At 47.7% G+C, this 18,183-nt stretch overlaps 1 protein-coding gene across 4 annotated transcripts in view; it reads right to left on the bottom strand.

Moving 5' to 3' along the window:
* Positions 1–14,690, bottom strand: part of TDRD5 (tudor domain containing 5) — a 34,777-nt gene extending 20,087 nt beyond the window's left edge. For all 4 annotated transcript variants that reach the window (XM_075936846.1, XM_075936845.1, XM_075936844.1 and 1 more), the window contains exons 1-8: positions 14,565–14,690; positions 11,880–12,118; positions 7,920–8,312; positions 7,138–7,316; positions 5,477–5,560; positions 2,942–2,998; positions 2,671–2,824; positions 496–605 (exon numbers count right to left, since the gene is read on the bottom strand). In XM_075936846.1, the coding sequence (XP_075792961.1) occupies positions 496–605; positions 2,671–2,824; positions 2,942–2,998; positions 5,477–5,560; positions 7,138–7,316; positions 7,920–8,312; positions 11,880–12,111 (1,209 nt within the window). In that variant the 5' untranslated portion in view covers positions 12,112–12,118; positions 14,565–14,690. The remainder of the gene's footprint in view (positions 1–495; positions 606–2,670; positions 2,825–2,941; positions 2,999–5,476; positions 5,561–7,137; positions 7,317–7,919; positions 8,313–11,879; positions 12,119–14,564) is intronic.
* Positions 14,691–18,183: the final 3,493 nt, after the last annotated feature.

Below are 18,183 nucleotides of genomic sequence, written 5' to 3' on the forward strand. Positions count from 1 at the left end.
CACTTTACCTCACATCCCTAGTGGACAATGCAGAACCAATACAGACAGATGAGCTCAAAAGATTGCCTGATTAACAACGACAGGTGGAAACTGCATTGTGGGAGTAAGGTATTTATGAATCTGTTTAGTTCTCTTAAGGCCAGAAGGGACCATTGTGATAATCCAATCTGACCTCCTGCATAACATGGCGGAGAACTTCACTCAGTGTTCTCAAGAGGAAGCTATGGGCTTGATGCAGAGTTATGGCACAACTTTTAGAAGAATATCCTGTCTCAATGTGATAGCGTCGAGTAATGGAGAACCCACAATGTCCATAGTAAAGATGGCTTTGGATAGTCCGGATGCAGAAAAACTCAAGTGGCTCTGCACGGCTGAATCTGTGTACTGTACACTACTGTGAAGGGATTTTTAAATTCCCATCAGCCAGCACCAGCCACAACTTCCAAACGGGAAAAGCAACCCCCTTTGGCCATTATATTACGGAAGGCCACTCACCGGTTTCAGCATCTTTTTTACCACATTAAGCTCTCGGCTTTTTTTCAGGTCCCAGCTCTCAGAGTTCTCAGAACGGAAATCCCAGGTGGAAACCTTGAGCTCAGCAGCACCTAGTGAAGAGGTCAAAAGAACCAGACAGACAGATTTCACCCTTTGCTTGCTCATCTAATGGAACCAAATGTGCTCTGTTAGAGGGCGAACCTCACTTGTCTTAAGCCAGAGCTGTTACTTTTCAAGGGTCAGTCTACAGTCAGGAAATTTACCTTTGCATTCACTCTAGTGCATACATAGAGCAGAGCTTCACCCAATAAAGAAGTTTCCTTGGCATAACTACAGAATAAGATAATTACACCTGCACAAACGCCCAATGTAGACATCACACTGCTGTAAAATGTGGCTTAGCAGCATAAGCTGTAGCATTCTAAGTCACATATGTAGATATAAATGACTTTAGCATAGATGGCACCCTAAGGAGGAAGGAGAATAAATCCATTTGGGCCTCAGAAAGCCTGGAGAAAAAGAATGGATGTGCATTAAGATATAAAGGCAGAATCACTAATAAATTCATTCCTTGCCTAGTAATACATGCACAATACTCCTCAACCCACAATAAAAAGGTTTCAAAAATATCGGCATTAAAATATAATCTGCAAGATGCCAACAAAGCAAGCTTCTCTCCATACAGAAGGGAAGAAGCAAATGATTTAATGTCATAATTTAAAGGTACAACACCCTTTACTCAGCATTAGCGATGTAAAAAGTAGTTTAAAAAGGTAACTGTGTAACTGCTACAATTCTTAACAGTTACATGCACTGCAGGCTCTGCAGTATAAAGCTTGGCTCACAGCAAAGCCGCTTCTCCTGAGTGGGGCCAGCGGCACGCCACACGTTTTCCACCGCTGCGATATTGGTCACAGATTCCAATATGTGCAGCAGAATCTAATCTTTCCCTGACAAATGAGCTAGCCTTTACTGTCAAAATACTCCTTGGCAAGGAATCTAAGCTAGTCTGTCTTCTTGGCAGCCTGAAATGGTAACTCCAAGACAGATGTGAAATTCCCCCTTCAGGGTTCTCAGTAAGCTGAGCGCTTTGGGCTGCCACCCAAGAGACATTTAAATACTGCTCAACTGATCAGCAGAGCGCCCAGAGCTGGCAGCAAGCGTCTACTAGTGGTGCACATCTGCACATTCCTTGGTGTACATAATAAAATTTAGTCCACCCATGGATAGAAAAAAATTAGAGGAAACACTGTCCCTCCCCCCCCCCACCACACACATTCAATAGGTTTTTAACTTTGAAGGTAAAAGTCAAATGTAACATTTTCTCGGGCTTCACAAATCCACTCACCTGTGTTAAGAACTGAGCCAAGCTGCCAGTGTGTAATGCTGCATCGTGCTCTGAACACTAGGCAAGGTGAACTTGCATGATGAGCAGGGCTGTCTCGGAGTGGGGGGGAGACCAGGGTCCAGGGAACCCCCCCTCCCAATGTCCCAGTTGCAGGGCCCAGAGCAAACCTCCTGCTACAGGCCCTGTCCCCTTCCCACTTCTGCTTCATCCCGTCACCTCAGGCCTGTCCCTGCTCTGCCCACGCCCTGCACCTGTCCCACCAAGCCCTCCCTGTCACAAGTTTGGGAATTACCAGGGGGCCTGATGCGGGGCAGCAGCAGGAAGTCAGAGCCCCCCCAGCAGCCTGCTCCACTCTGCCCTGCCACCCTCCCCACCTGCTGCGCTCCTGCTTCCCACTGCAGCGGTGGAGTACCCAGCCTGCTCCCCTGAACAATGCAGAGCTCAGGGGAACAGTCTGGGGCCAGGGCACTTTGCTTCCCGCCACCACAGAGAATCACAGAAGAGTGGGCTGGGAGATGGGTAGTGGGGTGGAGCCGAGCAGGCCGACAGATTGCTCTGGCTCCCACACCCCAGGTAATCCTTAGCTAATATGGGGGAGTGCTCTCTCCAATGGAGGGTTGAGACAGCCACCACGGGGCCCCCCAAAGCACAGGGCCTGGGGCAGCTGCCCTGAACTGTCCTATGGAACGTAGACTCTCTGCTTCTTGTACAGATCCCATTGTAATGGACCCTGTTGTAGGTCTTCAGGGGAAACATCTGCCACACTGGCAGCATTTTGGTCATTTCTGCCCTACAGTGAAACATGGGCACACAAAGCCGTCACTTACCATCTGCTAAGCACTTTGATTCAAGATCAAAGACCAGCCAGTCCTGTTCGCCTTCCTTGCACTCAACATGGAGAATGTCATTAAGGGCCCCAACAAAGTCCATCACATTTAAGAAACCCAGCTCCTTCACCGACAGCTTCTCTTTAAAGCGTGCCTGTTGCAGGAAAAGAGCAGTTTTACAAGACATTCAACTGCCTTATTTTAAACTGCAACCACTATTTCAGCTTTAACCAAAATGACAAGGCCCTGCTAGAGGTAAAAAAAACCTTACCTCAAACTCACCAGGTAGCTTAGAAGCAAGCAAACCCTCGGGATACTGGGCTGCAACCTACATGATAGGAAAGGATGCATCATAACCAGATAGTTGTGTGCCTGGACCTTAGGTGAAAGAGGGAGTAAGAACAGGCTTCACTGCAGCACAGACAGCTAAACAGCATGTTATGCACACAAAATAAATACTCTAAAAAGCTAGAGCCACCAGCTTTCGATATGACACACTCTTTATTACTAGCTCCTGGGGCTGGACATGTTGGACCTTTGACCTGCCGCTGCCCCAAATTAGTAATGCTTTGGCATTCATCCAGAAACTCAGACTTGCATAAATTTAATTTCATAAGCTACATATAAATGGAAGAGGAAGTAAGGACTACATCGCATGTGCATGTTTGAAATTCATGGCCCCACACAGTGACACAAGAATGAGGAGCAAATGAAAAAGCCTTTTAAAGGATCTGCATCTCTGCATTTGACTTGTTGGTCTCAGCTGCGGCCGCAACCCTGCTAGAAGATATAGAAAGTGTACCAAGAGACTGACTCAGATACAAGAGAATTTTAAATGAAAATGTCCAGAAATTTACTTGCATAGGTTCATCAGACCCAATCAGCAAGTCCACACATCTCCACTGCATACAAAGATTATGAAAATTCTACATTATGGAATATCTGCTACAATCAAAAGTCAAATTTTCCAGCAAAATAATCTAGGCCAATTTTTGTGAAGATCTTTTCTGTATCCTTACCTTCCTTCCCATATTGACACCATCTTAAGACCTCCCCTTCTCCCACTTGGCAGTTTGGGAGTGGCAAAGTAATCATGTCTCCTGCATCTACCAATTCACCACTTAAGTCATCCATTTCAGAACCCCCGACATAGGCAGTTAAGTTGAGAACCCCCAATTAGCAGTAAACCACTTCACTGCAGTATGGTTGCTTAAAATACATCAACATGCTAGTCCACACTTATAAGATGGTGAGCTCTTTGACACATGGACTTCGTGAAACTTTAGCTAGTGTGAAGAAAAATTATTAGTGACAAAAAAAAGAGATAAGTAGATTATCCTGTGTGATCTCACACCCCTTCCCCCCAAATACACACATTTAAACAATCTGTAGGGGCCATTAAACTTTCATAGGTTCTGATTCTGCACAGTATTCATAGATAATCTGTATCCTCTGCTGGGTTTTTTCCAGACTAGCTGATTTCAAAGGCAAAGGAAACATATTTCAATCTTGTGAGAAGAGAAGCAGATAATGGGTCAGCTGACTCCACATCACCTTCCCTAATTTATCTGTAAACAGGGCTGTCCTTACTCATATGCAGAACACACAGCTGTGTAGCACACCTGAAATTTTGGGGCACCAAGGGGCCTTAACGTCCACCCACCCACCTCTTCCTGTCCTTGTTCTGTAGCTCTGCTTCCTTCGGGGAGGATCTAGTTAACTTGAAAGGGAAAAAGGCTGCCAGACCTATTAGCAGAACACGGAACCTGTGAACAAGCCATTCAAGCGGTAATGAAGACATTTAACAGGCATTTGTGAACACCAAGTATATACTATCGGTTTCTGAATGTATGGTGTAAGTCTACAGGACCTTAGTTTTAAAGAAAATTTTAAGCTATTTCATTAGTGTGTTGCTGAAGATTATAAAAATCACACCTCTAATTGTCATTCCCCGTGTGCCACTGAACACAGGGGCACCAGGTGAAGAGTCCTGTCTGTAATTACTACATGTACGGAGAAGCAGTGACGGTGTTCCTCGCGGATCGGGCTTTACATCAGTGCTTCTCAAATGCAGTCACTAGGGACTTTTCTTGTGGCAGCAGCCTCCTGGGCAGTTATGGGGAGGGAGGTGAATCGCCGCCCCTTCTCTTCCCTAGTGTTCCTGGATGCATCACCTTAGAGTTGCTTTCTGGGACCACCAGCAGGGGCTGGGCCTTTGATTCGGTCCACCCAGAGACACCGGGGCAGAATGCTGGGGAAACTGGCAGCTAGTGAGTTTTCCACCTTCCCAGGAAATCAGGCTTTGGACTTGATCCCTAAGGTGACAGGGCAACAGGCTCTGACCAGCTTCAGGCACTAGCTCTGATTGCACTATGTGGACCCCCGGTTTCCGCCTGGCAGCTTCAGGCCCCACCACCCCCAGCTGTGGGGCTTCAAGCTACTAGCCCCTGCTGCCTACCTCAGCCAAGCCCAGCAGAGGGGTGGGCAATATGTCCCCAGGATTGCTGGGGTTGAGCAAGTGTGCTGTGAAAAGAAGAACATACAAATAATATCACTTTTCACTGCAGACTTATTACTTAGCAATAAATACACGATGGTGATTTGGACTTGTGTATGTGCGTATTTATTCTTCCAAAAGTTAATTGTTTTAGGGGAAAGTGTGAGAATAGCCACCAGTAAAAGTTGGTGGCTGCACTCGGAGACCACCAAATAACTTGTCCTGAGTGTGCCTGCTTTAGACATGTAGCGTTTAAGTGCTTATTCCTCCCCACGGCTAGAGACATTTCCAAATATGAACAACACTTACAACTCGGATCTTTTCTTTGAGTTCTGAGCTGACTGTTCCTCCGGCTCCTTTCTGTGCAATCATCATCTTCATATTCTTCTCCAACTTAAAGGGAAAAACCAAAAATAACACTAAGAACAAAAGCAGGATTCCAAGAAAAAGCTCACATCCAATTGTGCAACCAAGGGGGCAAATTAATTACAGTAAAAGGTTTGTTAATTGGTAGAAATGACATAAAACAATTAGGATTTCAATTAATATCAGCATCTAGCAAAGTTTTTAAAACTCACTGCATGCAAAAGATGCATAACTGTTAATTCAACAACTGCTCACGCTGTCTAGTTCTTGCCCTCCATAATCTTTGGAGACTTTTGCATAGATCATCAATACTGCTGATGATCTTGCTAAGATGCAGCGGTCACCAATTAAATTACTGCTTACATTTGCCACTGGAATTGCACCACCTCATCATTTAACAGTCTACGGGCAAGCCACAGGTCAGCTTTCCAGAACACATCACACACTTCCTTTGATTATTCCTTTGCCATAGCAAGAGCCGTGGGGACATTCTGCCTCCTACCATCCCGTGGCATATAGGCCTTCCAGCAGGAACTAACTGTACTGCAGCTGATTTCCTTCCAACAGCCTCTTCTCCACCCAAACCTTCCTGCTAAACCTCTCCTTTGTCTTTTTCACCCACTCAGGTCTGTCTATGCACCTGCCCAACCAAGCTGTACCCTATACACAGAACTCTTCTCTCCCTCATTTGCTAAATGACCCTCTCTTTGTAGGTGTGAAGTATTCTTCATTTCAAATCCCTCTTAACACATGCTTCTCCATTAGTACTTCAATGATTATCTAAAAAAAATCCACATCTCCCATTTTACCATTAAATGCATCATGGATCAGTATTTGACTGTCTGTGCCTGATCACCTAAGTAAGCACACTGGGGTGGGGAAAGTAAATGTCTTCCTTTGTCTGAATCTGAACATTGCCTAGCATAAAGAACTTAACAAAAATGGCTGGCCTTTAGGACCAAGCCTTTCCCTGGTGCTAATAAATGGCCCAGTAATATTCTACCTCAGCACAGGACCAGAAGAGACAGAGGAAATGGTTTTTTTCAGTTATGGTATTACCAGGAAAAGCCTCCACTCTTTTTTGTCCTTGGGAGAAAGCGTATCTAGTAGTCTGAGCAAAGTACAGAGACTCCCAGCTCCTGGTTTCTATTCCTTTCTAAGATTTGCTGTGTGACCTAGGGCAAGTCACTTAACCACTGCGTATCTCAGTTTCCATAGATTGTGGATAGTCATAATGGCATATCTGCCTTCACAGGAGGATTATGAAGCTTAATATTAAGTGCTCAGAGATATTTGAATGCAAGGCACTGTATCCTGGGTAACAAGTTGATGGTCATTACAGGAATTGGCCAATGGGTGATCTGTAACATGATCACAGACTTTGTACCCCAGAAGCAGAATGCTTATGGGACTGGACTGCCATTAAATCCACATGGCAATATGAATTTTTTGCAGATTAGTTCACAGCAAACAATTTAGAGAACTCTCCCCTTGTGCTGACAACTTATACTCTAGAGACCATCATGTTGATCATTGAGCAGAATCATATGAGAGAGAGAGGGAGGGAGGGAGAGAGAGACACACACACTTTTTCAGTTACTCACTTGTTTCAGTTTCTCACCACAGCTCCCTACTTCTGCTTCCACTGGTTCTGGTCTCTGTTTTGGTATTTCGAGGCTGTCTGCATACAAGACAGATCCTGGAGGGGGTGTCTTAACTGCAGGTGCTGAAGGACAATCAGACTTGGACTGCTCTGCCTTCCTTGGCTGAGTCACCTTTTCACCTTAAGCAGAGGTTTATACACAACTTTTATCAAACTGCATGAACATGCAGGCAGTGGCGGCCCGACAATACAGGCGAACTAGGCGGTCGCCTAGGGCGCCAAGATAAATGGCCGTTGAGGGCTTTGGAGGCGGGGGCGCCGATCACGCGCCGATCATGCATTTCACCTAGGGCGCCAGTTGCCAGCAGCTCGTCTAGGACCCATTCCTGCATGCAGGTCACTTCCCCCACCCCACCCCCCGCCCCCCGCCCCACACACTCAGTTTTGCAGTCAGGCAATGCTGGGCTCACACCAATGTTTAGCCAGCTCCACAATAAAGAGGCAACCTTTATCCTAGCTACAGACTTCAACTTCTCTAAACTCACCCCTCTTCACCTCCCTCCCCCTGAGAACAGAGGAGGAATCACTTTATAAAGCCCCAAGTCATACATAGCCAGAACCCTTTGGCACTGGGCTGAGTCCAAAGCTGCTGCAGCACCATCAGAGTCCCGCAGCCAATGGAGACGTAGCCCCTTTCACCTGACACAAGGTCTGCTTGAAGAAAGCGTGACATTGTGCTAATCAGAACCACCTGCCCCAAGTTAAATACATATACAGCCTCACCCGGCGACAGCTTTTCCTGCTGTTGCTTAACCGAGAAACTTCTCTTCAGGGTCAGTAGAGAACCCGCCCTGGTCTGCTCAATGGCAACGATATCGGAGGCTGCGTTCAGCACGTCAACCATGGAGAAAAATCCATAGCGCACATATTGGAATGGCCGTCCAAAGCGCCTGGTGAAGGCCTTATCAAAATCTGAGAGCAAGACTGGGGACAGACTCAGCAGGTCCTTCAGCTCACTCTTCACCACAGCTGGCAGGATAGGAGGAGTCCGGCCCCGCCGAGGGAGGCTAAGGCGAGAGAAGGTGTTTGTTCTTCGCATGCTATTTCGTGCTTTTGTACTGGTCTTCTGCCTGGCAACCAAATTTGCTATTCCTCTGGTGGCCTCATCTGCAATGACTAAAGAAGCAGAAACAGTGTTGGGGGACTGCTCGTTTTCTCTCCCCCTTCCCTTTTTCCCCTTCTGAGGAAACCCTCCTCTTCAAGAGCCACAACAACTAACCAGTGTAACTTTACCATGAATGCTGGAGAGCACAGTAACTAGCTTTTATCCTCCCGTCAGAAGTCTGTCTGGAACAGCTTTAACATCCCATATTGGGCAATATGTCAGCACGATGATCTCAGCAGATCAGGATCCAAGCAGAGAAGGCTGCGGAGCCTACAAGTGCTAGGACAGGAGATCACACTAGAAACCCCAGATACTGTAGATGGCGGAGTTGGTAGCTCAACAGTGAGCACCCTACCCTCTGAGCCAGTATTGTGACAAAACCACACTGGACTTCTTGACAGTGTTTTGCTGGAGCTGCAGCCTTTTGAACAAGACGTAAAACCAAGACCCTATCCACCTGTCATCATGGCATTTTTCACAATGTTAGAAATATTACCAATTCCAATTTGTGCAATTACATGCTACATAAGTTTACCTTGCAGTTTTTAGATACAGCATTCTTGTTTCATGGCCCTACATTGATACTGCAGCTAAATGCACATCAAACAGTTATAGACAAAGTGATCCCTGAATATACATAGCCTCTGTCGGTTCATGGCAATTGCACACGTATTTCTCCCTTGACTCATCTCAATCTCCCTCCTGTCCCAAAAGGACCTTCTTGTCTGGCACATTGTTTAAAATTAGGGATGTCAATTAATTGCAGTTAACTCGTGATAAAAAATAATCATTAAAAATCGTGATTAATACCACCGTTAAACAGTCTCAATTGATGTTAAATTTGTTTTTCTACATTTTCAAATACATTAATTTTTATTACAACACAGAATAGAAAGAGTACAGTGCTCACTTTATTAGAAATATTTGCACTGTGAAAAAAAAGAAATATTCTCATTTCACCTCATACAAGCGTTGTAGTGTGATCTCTATTGTGAAAGTATAATTTACAAATGTAAGTTTTGTTTGAGTGCAAATTCATAAAAATAAAAAGTAAAACTTTAAAGCCTACAAGTCCACTCAGTCTTATTTCTTACTCATCCAATTGCTAAAGACAAACCAGTTTGGTTACATTTACAGGAGATAATGCTGCCTGCTTCTTATTCACAGTGGTCACCTGAAACGGAGAATAGTTTTTTGCATACAGGCATCACAAGGTATTTATGTGCCAGACATGCTAACTATTTGTATGCCCTTTGTGTTTCAGCCACCATTCCAGAGGACATACTTCCATTCTGATTAAACTAATTAAAAATATTGCATTAATTAAATTTGTGATTTAATTCCTTGGGAGAAAACTGTATCTCCTGTTCTGTTTTACCTTCATGCATTTCATATTATAGCAGTCTTTGACGACGACCCTGCACGTGTTTGTTTTAAGAACACTTCCACAGTAGATTTGACAAAACACAAAGAAGGTATCAATGTGAGATTTCTAAAAATAGCTACAGCACTGGAACCAAGGTTTAAAAATCTAAAGTGCTATCCAAAAATCTGAGAGGGATTAGGTGTGGAGCAGGCTTTCCGAAGTCTTAAAAGAGCAACATTCTGATGTGAAAGATACAGAGCACTAACCACCAATGAAGAAAAATCAACCTTTTTCTGGTGGTATCTGGCTATTGAAAATGAACATGCATCAAACTGCTCTGCTTTATTGTTGTCAAGCAGACCCCATCATCAGCACAGACACATGTCCTTTGGAATGGTAGTCAAAGCATGAAGGGACAAATCAATCTTTAGCACATCAGGCACAAATATCTTGCAATGCCTGCTACATTTCCATGCACATACCTGTTCTTTTCAGGTGACATTGTAAACAAGAAATAGGCAGCATTATCTCCTGTAAAAGTAACTCAACTTATTTGTCTTAGCAAATGGCTAAATAAGAAGTAGGACTGAGTAGACTTGTATGTTCTAAAGTTTTACATTGTTTTATTTTTGAATGCAGTTTTAACTAATTCTGTATTTGTAAGTTCAACTTTCATGATGAAGCTATTGCACTACAGTGCTTTTATTAGATGAACTGAAAAACACTTGTTTGAAATGCAACTATTTGTAATAAAAAATAAGAAGTGAGCATTAACACTTGGTATTTTCTACTGTAACCGAAACCAATATATTTGAAAATGTAGAAAACATCCAAAAACATTTACATAAATGGTATTCCATTATTGTTTAATAGTGCAATTAATTGCACAATTTTGTAAAAAATTGCCTGACAGCCCTATTTAAAAACCAATCCTTTGGCACTAACACTTCTCAGGACGTATGTTAGCCAAGTCTTTCCTTCCTAGAAAAGTTACATAGAATCCTACAATAATACACAAACTGTGCATTTATAATACAGTGAACTCCAAAGCTATTTAACCTTAATTCAGTAATATGTCTAAAAGACATTGCAGGAAACTGCCATATCTGTCACAGCCTGCACAGTTCTTTGGGAGTGCTTTTTAATTTGAGGTCTAACTAAAAGCCTCTAACAAGCCAGCACCACCAGTGAGACTCAGACACGGGAGATGCATAACTAGCACTGCAAGATCTCTCTGGACTGATAGGTTGGTAGTATGGTGCTTGCCAAAGAACATTTTTGGAGACCAAACTAGTGCTCTCCCAGCTTTTCCACGTGACCTCTCTTATTACGTAAAGAGGATTTTAAGATGTTAATTCATCCTCTTCCTGTGGCTATATGCCTCTTCCATTTTACAAAGCTCACTCCTCCCAAAACAATGCTGCTGATCATTCCAAAAAAGATTCTCCTAAAAGGTGAGGAAACAAGAACATAGGTTTGACCCACAAAGGTTCTTTTATCAAGAAATAAAAATATTTAGCCCCCCCCCCCAGGCAAGGAGGCACCAGCTTCTTCGCTGGTGCCTTTTTTCCTGACTCTGTCTTCTGCTACAGTCTCTATTTAAATAGAAGAGAGAGAGGCCTAAGTGTTAAGGCAGACTGGAGGACAGGGAGAAACACAAAAAGGTAAGAAACATACATGGTTGCAACTGGAAAAAAACAAAGGACATGTGCAGAAAGTAAAAGACTAGAGACAGTAAAAGAATACAGAAATTAAGACATGGTGCATGGAATTCTGCATACATAACTCTATTATGTAGATTACCCAAAATTAAAAGTACACCAATCTAATATCAGTAGCCCACTAGAATGACGTGAAATCTTTTTAATCATTAACTTTAAGCTGCAGGTCACAAATGTGAAATACCCATTCATGGCAAATGGCCTAGATGCTCCCTACATATCACTCTCTATTAGTTGCACCTCATGATATCTATCTAAAGTTTTCTTTAGAAGCTTGGATGAATACATGAACATGAAAATGACAGGTTAAAATACTGGCTACCCTTCCTCTCACCCCCACTTAAAAGCTCCACATCCAAGGTCCATGCTCTACACCAGCCTCTCCACAGACTATAAGCACAGCATAAGACAGTTCTAACAAATGCCCTTTAATGCTTGGGTGAAGGCTCCCAAGTCATTTGCTCCACTTGTCAGAGGATCCAGGCACCCACCTTTCAGTACAACAGAGCCATCCTTAGAGGAGCTGATGCTGACGACATCGGGCATGTCCTTCACCAGCTCCATGGTGGATTGGTAGCCCAAGGTGCGCAACGGGAGAGGTCTGCCAATCATCGAGAGGTACTCGCTCTCCAGCTGCACTGGGGTCAGGCCCTCTTTGACAGCCATCAGCAGCGACCTCACTTCTTTCCTCAGTGAGTCCATGAGGCGCTCCTGGTCCGACATGTTTGCACTAGGGAGAGAGCGAGAGAGACTGAGCAGAGGGCACAGCTTCCAAGAAGGGAGAGGAGGCACCAGAACCATGTCAATGAAGGGCTTTTCCAGCAAGCCCTAGGGACAGGCACGAAAGGGCACTGGGAAGCAGGAAGGGGGAGTCCCAGCCAGCACCAGGAGCACAGCGCAACAGCTATTACCCCACCGTTACTGCCCCCCATTAGCCTGCCCCCTCCCCCACCACAATCACTGCCCCCTGCAGATATTACCCCCCCCCCCCCCCGTAACTACTGCCCCTCCCTCATGGGGGGTCACTGCACCTCCCCTGCCACGGTCACTGCCCCCTGCAGATATTACCCCCACCCTGTAACTACTGCCCCTCCCCCATGGGGGGGTCACTGCCCCCTGCAGATATTACCTCCCCGTAACTACTGCCCCTCCCCCATGGGGGGGTCACTGCCCCCTGCAGATATTACCCCCCCCTGTAACTACTGCCCCTCCCCCATGGGGGGTCACTGCCCCCTGCAGATATTACCCCCCCGTAACTACTGCCCCTCCCCCATGGGGGGTCACTGCCTCCTGCAGATATTACCCCCCCTGTAACTACTGCCCCTCCCCCATGGGGGGTCACTGCCCCCTGCAGATATTACCCCCCCATAACTACTGCCCCTCCCCCATGGGGGGGTCACTGCCCCCTGCAGATATTACCCCCCCATAACTACTGCCCCTCCCCCATGGGGGGGTCACTGCCCCCTGCAGATATTACCCCCCCATAACTACTGCCCCTCCCCCATGGGGGGGTCACTGCCCCCTGCAGATATTACCCCCCCATAACTACTGCCCCTCCCCCATGGGGGGTCACTGCCCCCTGCAGATATTACCCCCCCATAACTACTGCCCCTCCCCCATGGGGGGTCACTGCCCCCTGCAGATATTACCCCCCCATAACTACTGCCCCTCCCCAATGGGGGGTCACTGCCCCCTGCAGATATTACCCCCCCATAACTACTGCCCCTCCCCAATGGGGGGGTCACTGCCCCCTGCAGATATTACCCCCCATAACTACTGCCCCTCCCCCATGGGGGGGTCACTGCCCCCTGCAGATATTACCCCCCCATAACTACTGCCCCTCCCCAATGGGGGGGGTCACTGCCCCCTGCAGATATTACCCCCCCATAACTACTGCCCCTCCCCCATGGGGGGGTCACTGCCCCCTGCAGATATTACCCCCCCATAACTACTGCCCCTCCCCAATGGGGGGGTCACTGCCCCCTGCAGATATTACCCCCCCATAACTACTGCCCCTCCCCAATGGGGGGGTCACTGCCCCCTGCAGATATTACCCCCCCATAACTACTGCCCCTCCCCCATGGGGGGTCACTGCCCCCTGCAGATATTACCCCCCCATAACTACTGCCCCTCCCCAATGGGGGGGTCACTGCCCCCTGCAGATATTACCCCCCCATAACTACTGCCCCTCCCCCATGGGGGGTCACTGCCCCCTGCAGATATTACCCCCCCGTAACTACTGCCCCTCCCCCATGGGGGGTCACTGCCTCCTGCAGATATTACCCCCCCTGTAACTACTGCCCCTCCCCCATGGGGGGTCACTGCCCCCTGCAGATATTACCCCCCCATAACTACTGCCCCTCCCCCATGGGGGGTCACTGCCCCCTGCAGATATTACCCCCCCATAACTACTGCCCCTCCCCCATGGGGGGTCACTGCCCCCTGCAGATATTACCCCCCCATAACTACTGCCCCTCCCCCATGGGGGGTCACTGCCCCCTGCAGATATTACCCCCCCATAACTACTGCCCCTCCCCAATGGGGGGGTCACTGCCCCCTGCAGATATTACCCCCCCATAACTACTGCCCCTCCCCCATGGGGGGTCACTGCCCCCTGCAGATATTACCCCCCCATAACTACTGCCCCTCCCCCATGGGGGGGTCACTGCCCCCTGCAGATATTACCCCCCCATAACTACTGCCCCTCCCCAATGGGGGGGTCACTGCCCCCTGCAGATATTACCCCCCCCATAACTACTGCCCCTCCCCCATGGGGGGTCACTGCCCCCTGCAGATATTACCCCCCCATAACTACTGCCCCTCCCCCATGGGGGGTCACTGCCCCCTGCAGATATTACCCCCCCATAACTACTGCCCCTCCCCAATGGGGGGGTCACTGCCCCCTGCAGATATTACCCCCCCATAACTACTGCCCCTCCCCCATGGGGGGTCACTGCCCCCTGCAGATATTACCCCCCCATAACTACTGCCCCTCCCCCATGGGGGGTCACTGCCCCCTGCAGATATTACCCCCCCATAACTACTGCCCCTCCCCAATGGGGGGGTCACTGCCCCTCCCCCATGGCGGGTCGCTACCTCTGTGTCTGCCCCCCCAGCGCTCCCTCTGCTCCTACCGCCCCTCCCCCAAGGCCTCCTCCCACAATCGCCGCCCCCACCTTCCCGCGGGCTCGAGCTGGGTCCACGCGGGGCGACCCTCCTGGCCCTCACGTGCCCGTTCCTGCGCGCCTGCGCACAACCACCACGCCCCTCCGCCCTCGCACCCCACCCGCCGGCAGGGCGGCGCCTGAGGAGGGGCGTTCCGCCAGCGAGGGAGGGGCGGCAGGGGCGAGGCAGCGCGCCCCCTACTGGCCCTGCCCTAGGCCGGCAGCTGCCCAGGGGGCGGGGTCTCCGCAGTGGCGCGGGCCGAGTTCCATGCCCAGGTGACAGGCACCCGCCCATCCACCGTACAGGGGCTCCCCCCCAGGTGCACCCAGGGCCCCTTTGCTGGGTTAGAGGGGCTGAGCCCGTCTCACCCTCCCCCAGCGGCCCGGCCACTGCACCTCGCTGCCATTCACAGAAGCCTGGGGCTGGAAGAGACCTCAGGAGGCATCAGTGCAGCCCCCTGCCCAAAGCAGGACCAACCCCAACTCAATCAACCCAGCCAGGGCTTTGTCATTTTTTGAGGAGTATAGGATCTTTCGAAAAGGGGGTTTATTTTCGAAAGATTCACATCTAAACTGCCAGGGTTTTTTTTTTTTTTTTAAGCCCCATTTTGAAAAAAAGCGGTGGCCGCCATTCTGCAAATGAAGCTCAGGAAATTCAAATCCCGGCTTCATTTGCAATATCGACATGCCTAATTTACATCCCTTTCTCAAAAAAGGGATGTAGTCTAGCCACACTCTATGAGACCAATGGGGCCTTGAAAGCAGACCCCAAACCTTGCCACAGAATTAGAATTGAGACCAAGGTGACAAAGGGATGGGGGAAGGAGGGACGGTACCAACCCCACTTCAACATAACCCTGCAGCTCAGCTCCATGTCACAAACACACAGTCTCCAGTTAGGATCAACCTTAAGCCCTTACACATTCCACAGACCTGCCTCATGGAAGGTTAGGAAAATTCCCCACAAAGAACCACTGCTCCACAGCACCATGATGTTTAAACACAACAGCACAATGGTCACCAACCCTTTTCAACCCAAGATCACTTTTTGAATTTACATGTAACCCAAGATCTACCCCTAAGATAATGTTGTGGAATAAACAGTCTACTTTTAATTTATTCTATATGAATATTAAATCAAGTATTTATAATTATACATTTTGTCCTCTATTAATCAAGCAGCACCCCAACCCTGCTGCACACCCAGGGGGCAGCTGGTGCAGCTAATGCTCTGGGTCAGAGAGGCTGCACACTTCCTTCCCGTGCCTCCAGGCAGTGGCGCATGCAAGCAAGGTGGAGTTCTGCTGCCGAGGTACTTCTGCTGCCAAGGTACTTCAAGGACCTGCAGCAATTGGATTGTTATTCTAGGCCCATTAAGGCTGCTCCAGGGACAGTCTCACTGCGTCCCGGAGCTGGCTCCCCATTGCTCCAGCTGCAGCATGGCACGGTGAGGCAAGCTGTCCTTGCTGGGGCTGAATGCTGCAGCCAGGCCACATGATCCGGTCAGCTGGCCGCGACAATCATCCTGCTGAAATTCCTCATGCACAGCCACACAGTTCATGGGAACTGTAGATTGACTCTTGGAGACACCACGATCAACCAGTCAATCGCGGTCGATGGGATGGTGACCACTGATGTAATGGCACAGTGTTTGTACTATGGCACCAAAAACCTAGGCTTGCACAAAGTTATGCAAGCATAGAAAAATGTCAGATAAATGAATTACATTTGGGAAAAAAATGAAGAGGAACTAATCAACCCCAGCTGGTGTTACCAAATATTTTTCTGGGTAGGAAAGTATTGATGTAGGCCTTTTATATTCCAAGCAATCACGCCAATTTTCTCCACCTTTTTATTCATCCGTCATCTTACATCAAAGCACCTTTAGCACCAACATCATAGAATATGAGTTGGCACTTTACCTCTTCAAAGCACTTAGGTATGATTCCCCTTTTACATACACAAACTGAGAAAAGAAAGGGAACTATTTAGCTCAACAAAATTAAAACAGATACATTTGACATATTTTGATAGTTTTCAGTTTTTGCAGAACCGTTTATAATCCCTACTTTATGGAATTCACAGCTGAAGATGAAAAGTTAATGACTTGCCAAGGGCAAAAAGGAGGCCCTGTCACACTCTGAATTAGAATTCCTGACTCCAAATCTTGGGTTCAGGCCAGCGATCTATGCCTCTTTCCTCAGTCCATCTGTGATGCCTGTTGAGTTATATTTGCAGTTCCCGTTGGATAGAATATCCTACCCAACTCCATTTGCTCGACAGTAGCCCTATTCATTCATCTTCTTCCTGGGACCAATAATCTACCAGTAAAGAACACGACAAATTAGATGAGGGAGTAGAAAGTTCAGAGTTCAGGAATGACTGTAATATCCTGACTTGGAGGACTGCAAAGATTTCCAATAAAACAGGAATCCAAGAGAAAACACAGCTGTCATCACCCTAACTCTACTCCCTTCTTCTTTCCTTCTTCTCCTCCTCTAACGCCACACATACCGACTGGACAACTGCACAGCTGGGCTTCAATCTAGATGAACTCTGGAGGTCAGCATGTCAGCACAGCTCATCAAAAGGGAGGTTGCTGCTACCGCGTTTCAAGGACTAGAATTATCTTGCCGCTGAACTCGGATTTCTTACAGCATAGATTGCTAGTGGGGTTAGAGCCAAGCTCCGTTACAAGCGTGTTATTCCCCCAATCTCTCGGAGACTCAGAGTGGCTCTCATGAGCCTTGCTCAAAATGTCGAAGTCTGTATCTTGTGGAATTGGGAGCGGCACAGCTGCCATTGCTGCAGCACTTGTTCTAAGACAAATGTTTCTTCTCTGGGCAGCTACAGCAATGCTGATAGGGACAGAGAGGCACTAAGTTGCCAACTCATTTGCCTGCCAGCACCTCTGCTCTTGTAACAGGAGCCAGGGGCAGATCTGAGCAGCTGGTGCTCTACTTAGTACAAACCCGGCCTCTTTCCTCGCAACCTGCAAACCCAGCCAGCCAAGACAGTTTGGATCCTCAGGTTCCCCATGCTTCAAGTCAGGGCACAGCGGCTCCACCTGGCCCACCCCTCCCCACAGGCTACATGGCACCCACATTCCCTCCAATGCTCCCCATCTACCTCCAGCAAAAGAGGGCCCACGGCCACTTTCACAGATACCAAGGTCAGACGGAACCACTGTAATCTAGTCCAACCTCCTGCATAGCACAGACCAGGAAAGATTGTTTTTTTCAAGATTTGAACAAGACACATTCAGTTGTGATTTTAAAATGGCCAGAGATGGTCAACCGTTCCCAGGGTTAATTGCCCTCACTGTTACATTTATGATAGAGATGCAGCCGTGTTAGTCTGGTCTAGCTGAAACAAAAGACAGAAGTATGTAGCACTTTAAAGACAAACAAGATGGTTTATTAGATGATGAGCTTTCGTGGGCCAGACCCACTTCCTCAGATCAATATGTGGAAGAAAATCAGCACAACCATATATACCAAAGTGATACAATCAAAAAAATGAACGCATGTGAAACTGACAAATCAAATTTTAGAACAGAGTGTGGGTGAGGGGGGAAGATTAGTGTCTGTTAGGTAATGACGTAGGGGTGATAATAGGGGAAGTTTCTGTG

The sequence above is a fragment of the Pelodiscus sinensis genome, chromosome 9 (genome assembly GCF_049634645.1).
Source record: "Pelodiscus sinensis isolate JC-2024 chromosome 9, ASM4963464v1, whole genome shotgun sequence".
Taxonomy (NCBI): domain Eukaryota; kingdom Metazoa; phylum Chordata; order Testudines; family Trionychidae; genus Pelodiscus; species Pelodiscus sinensis.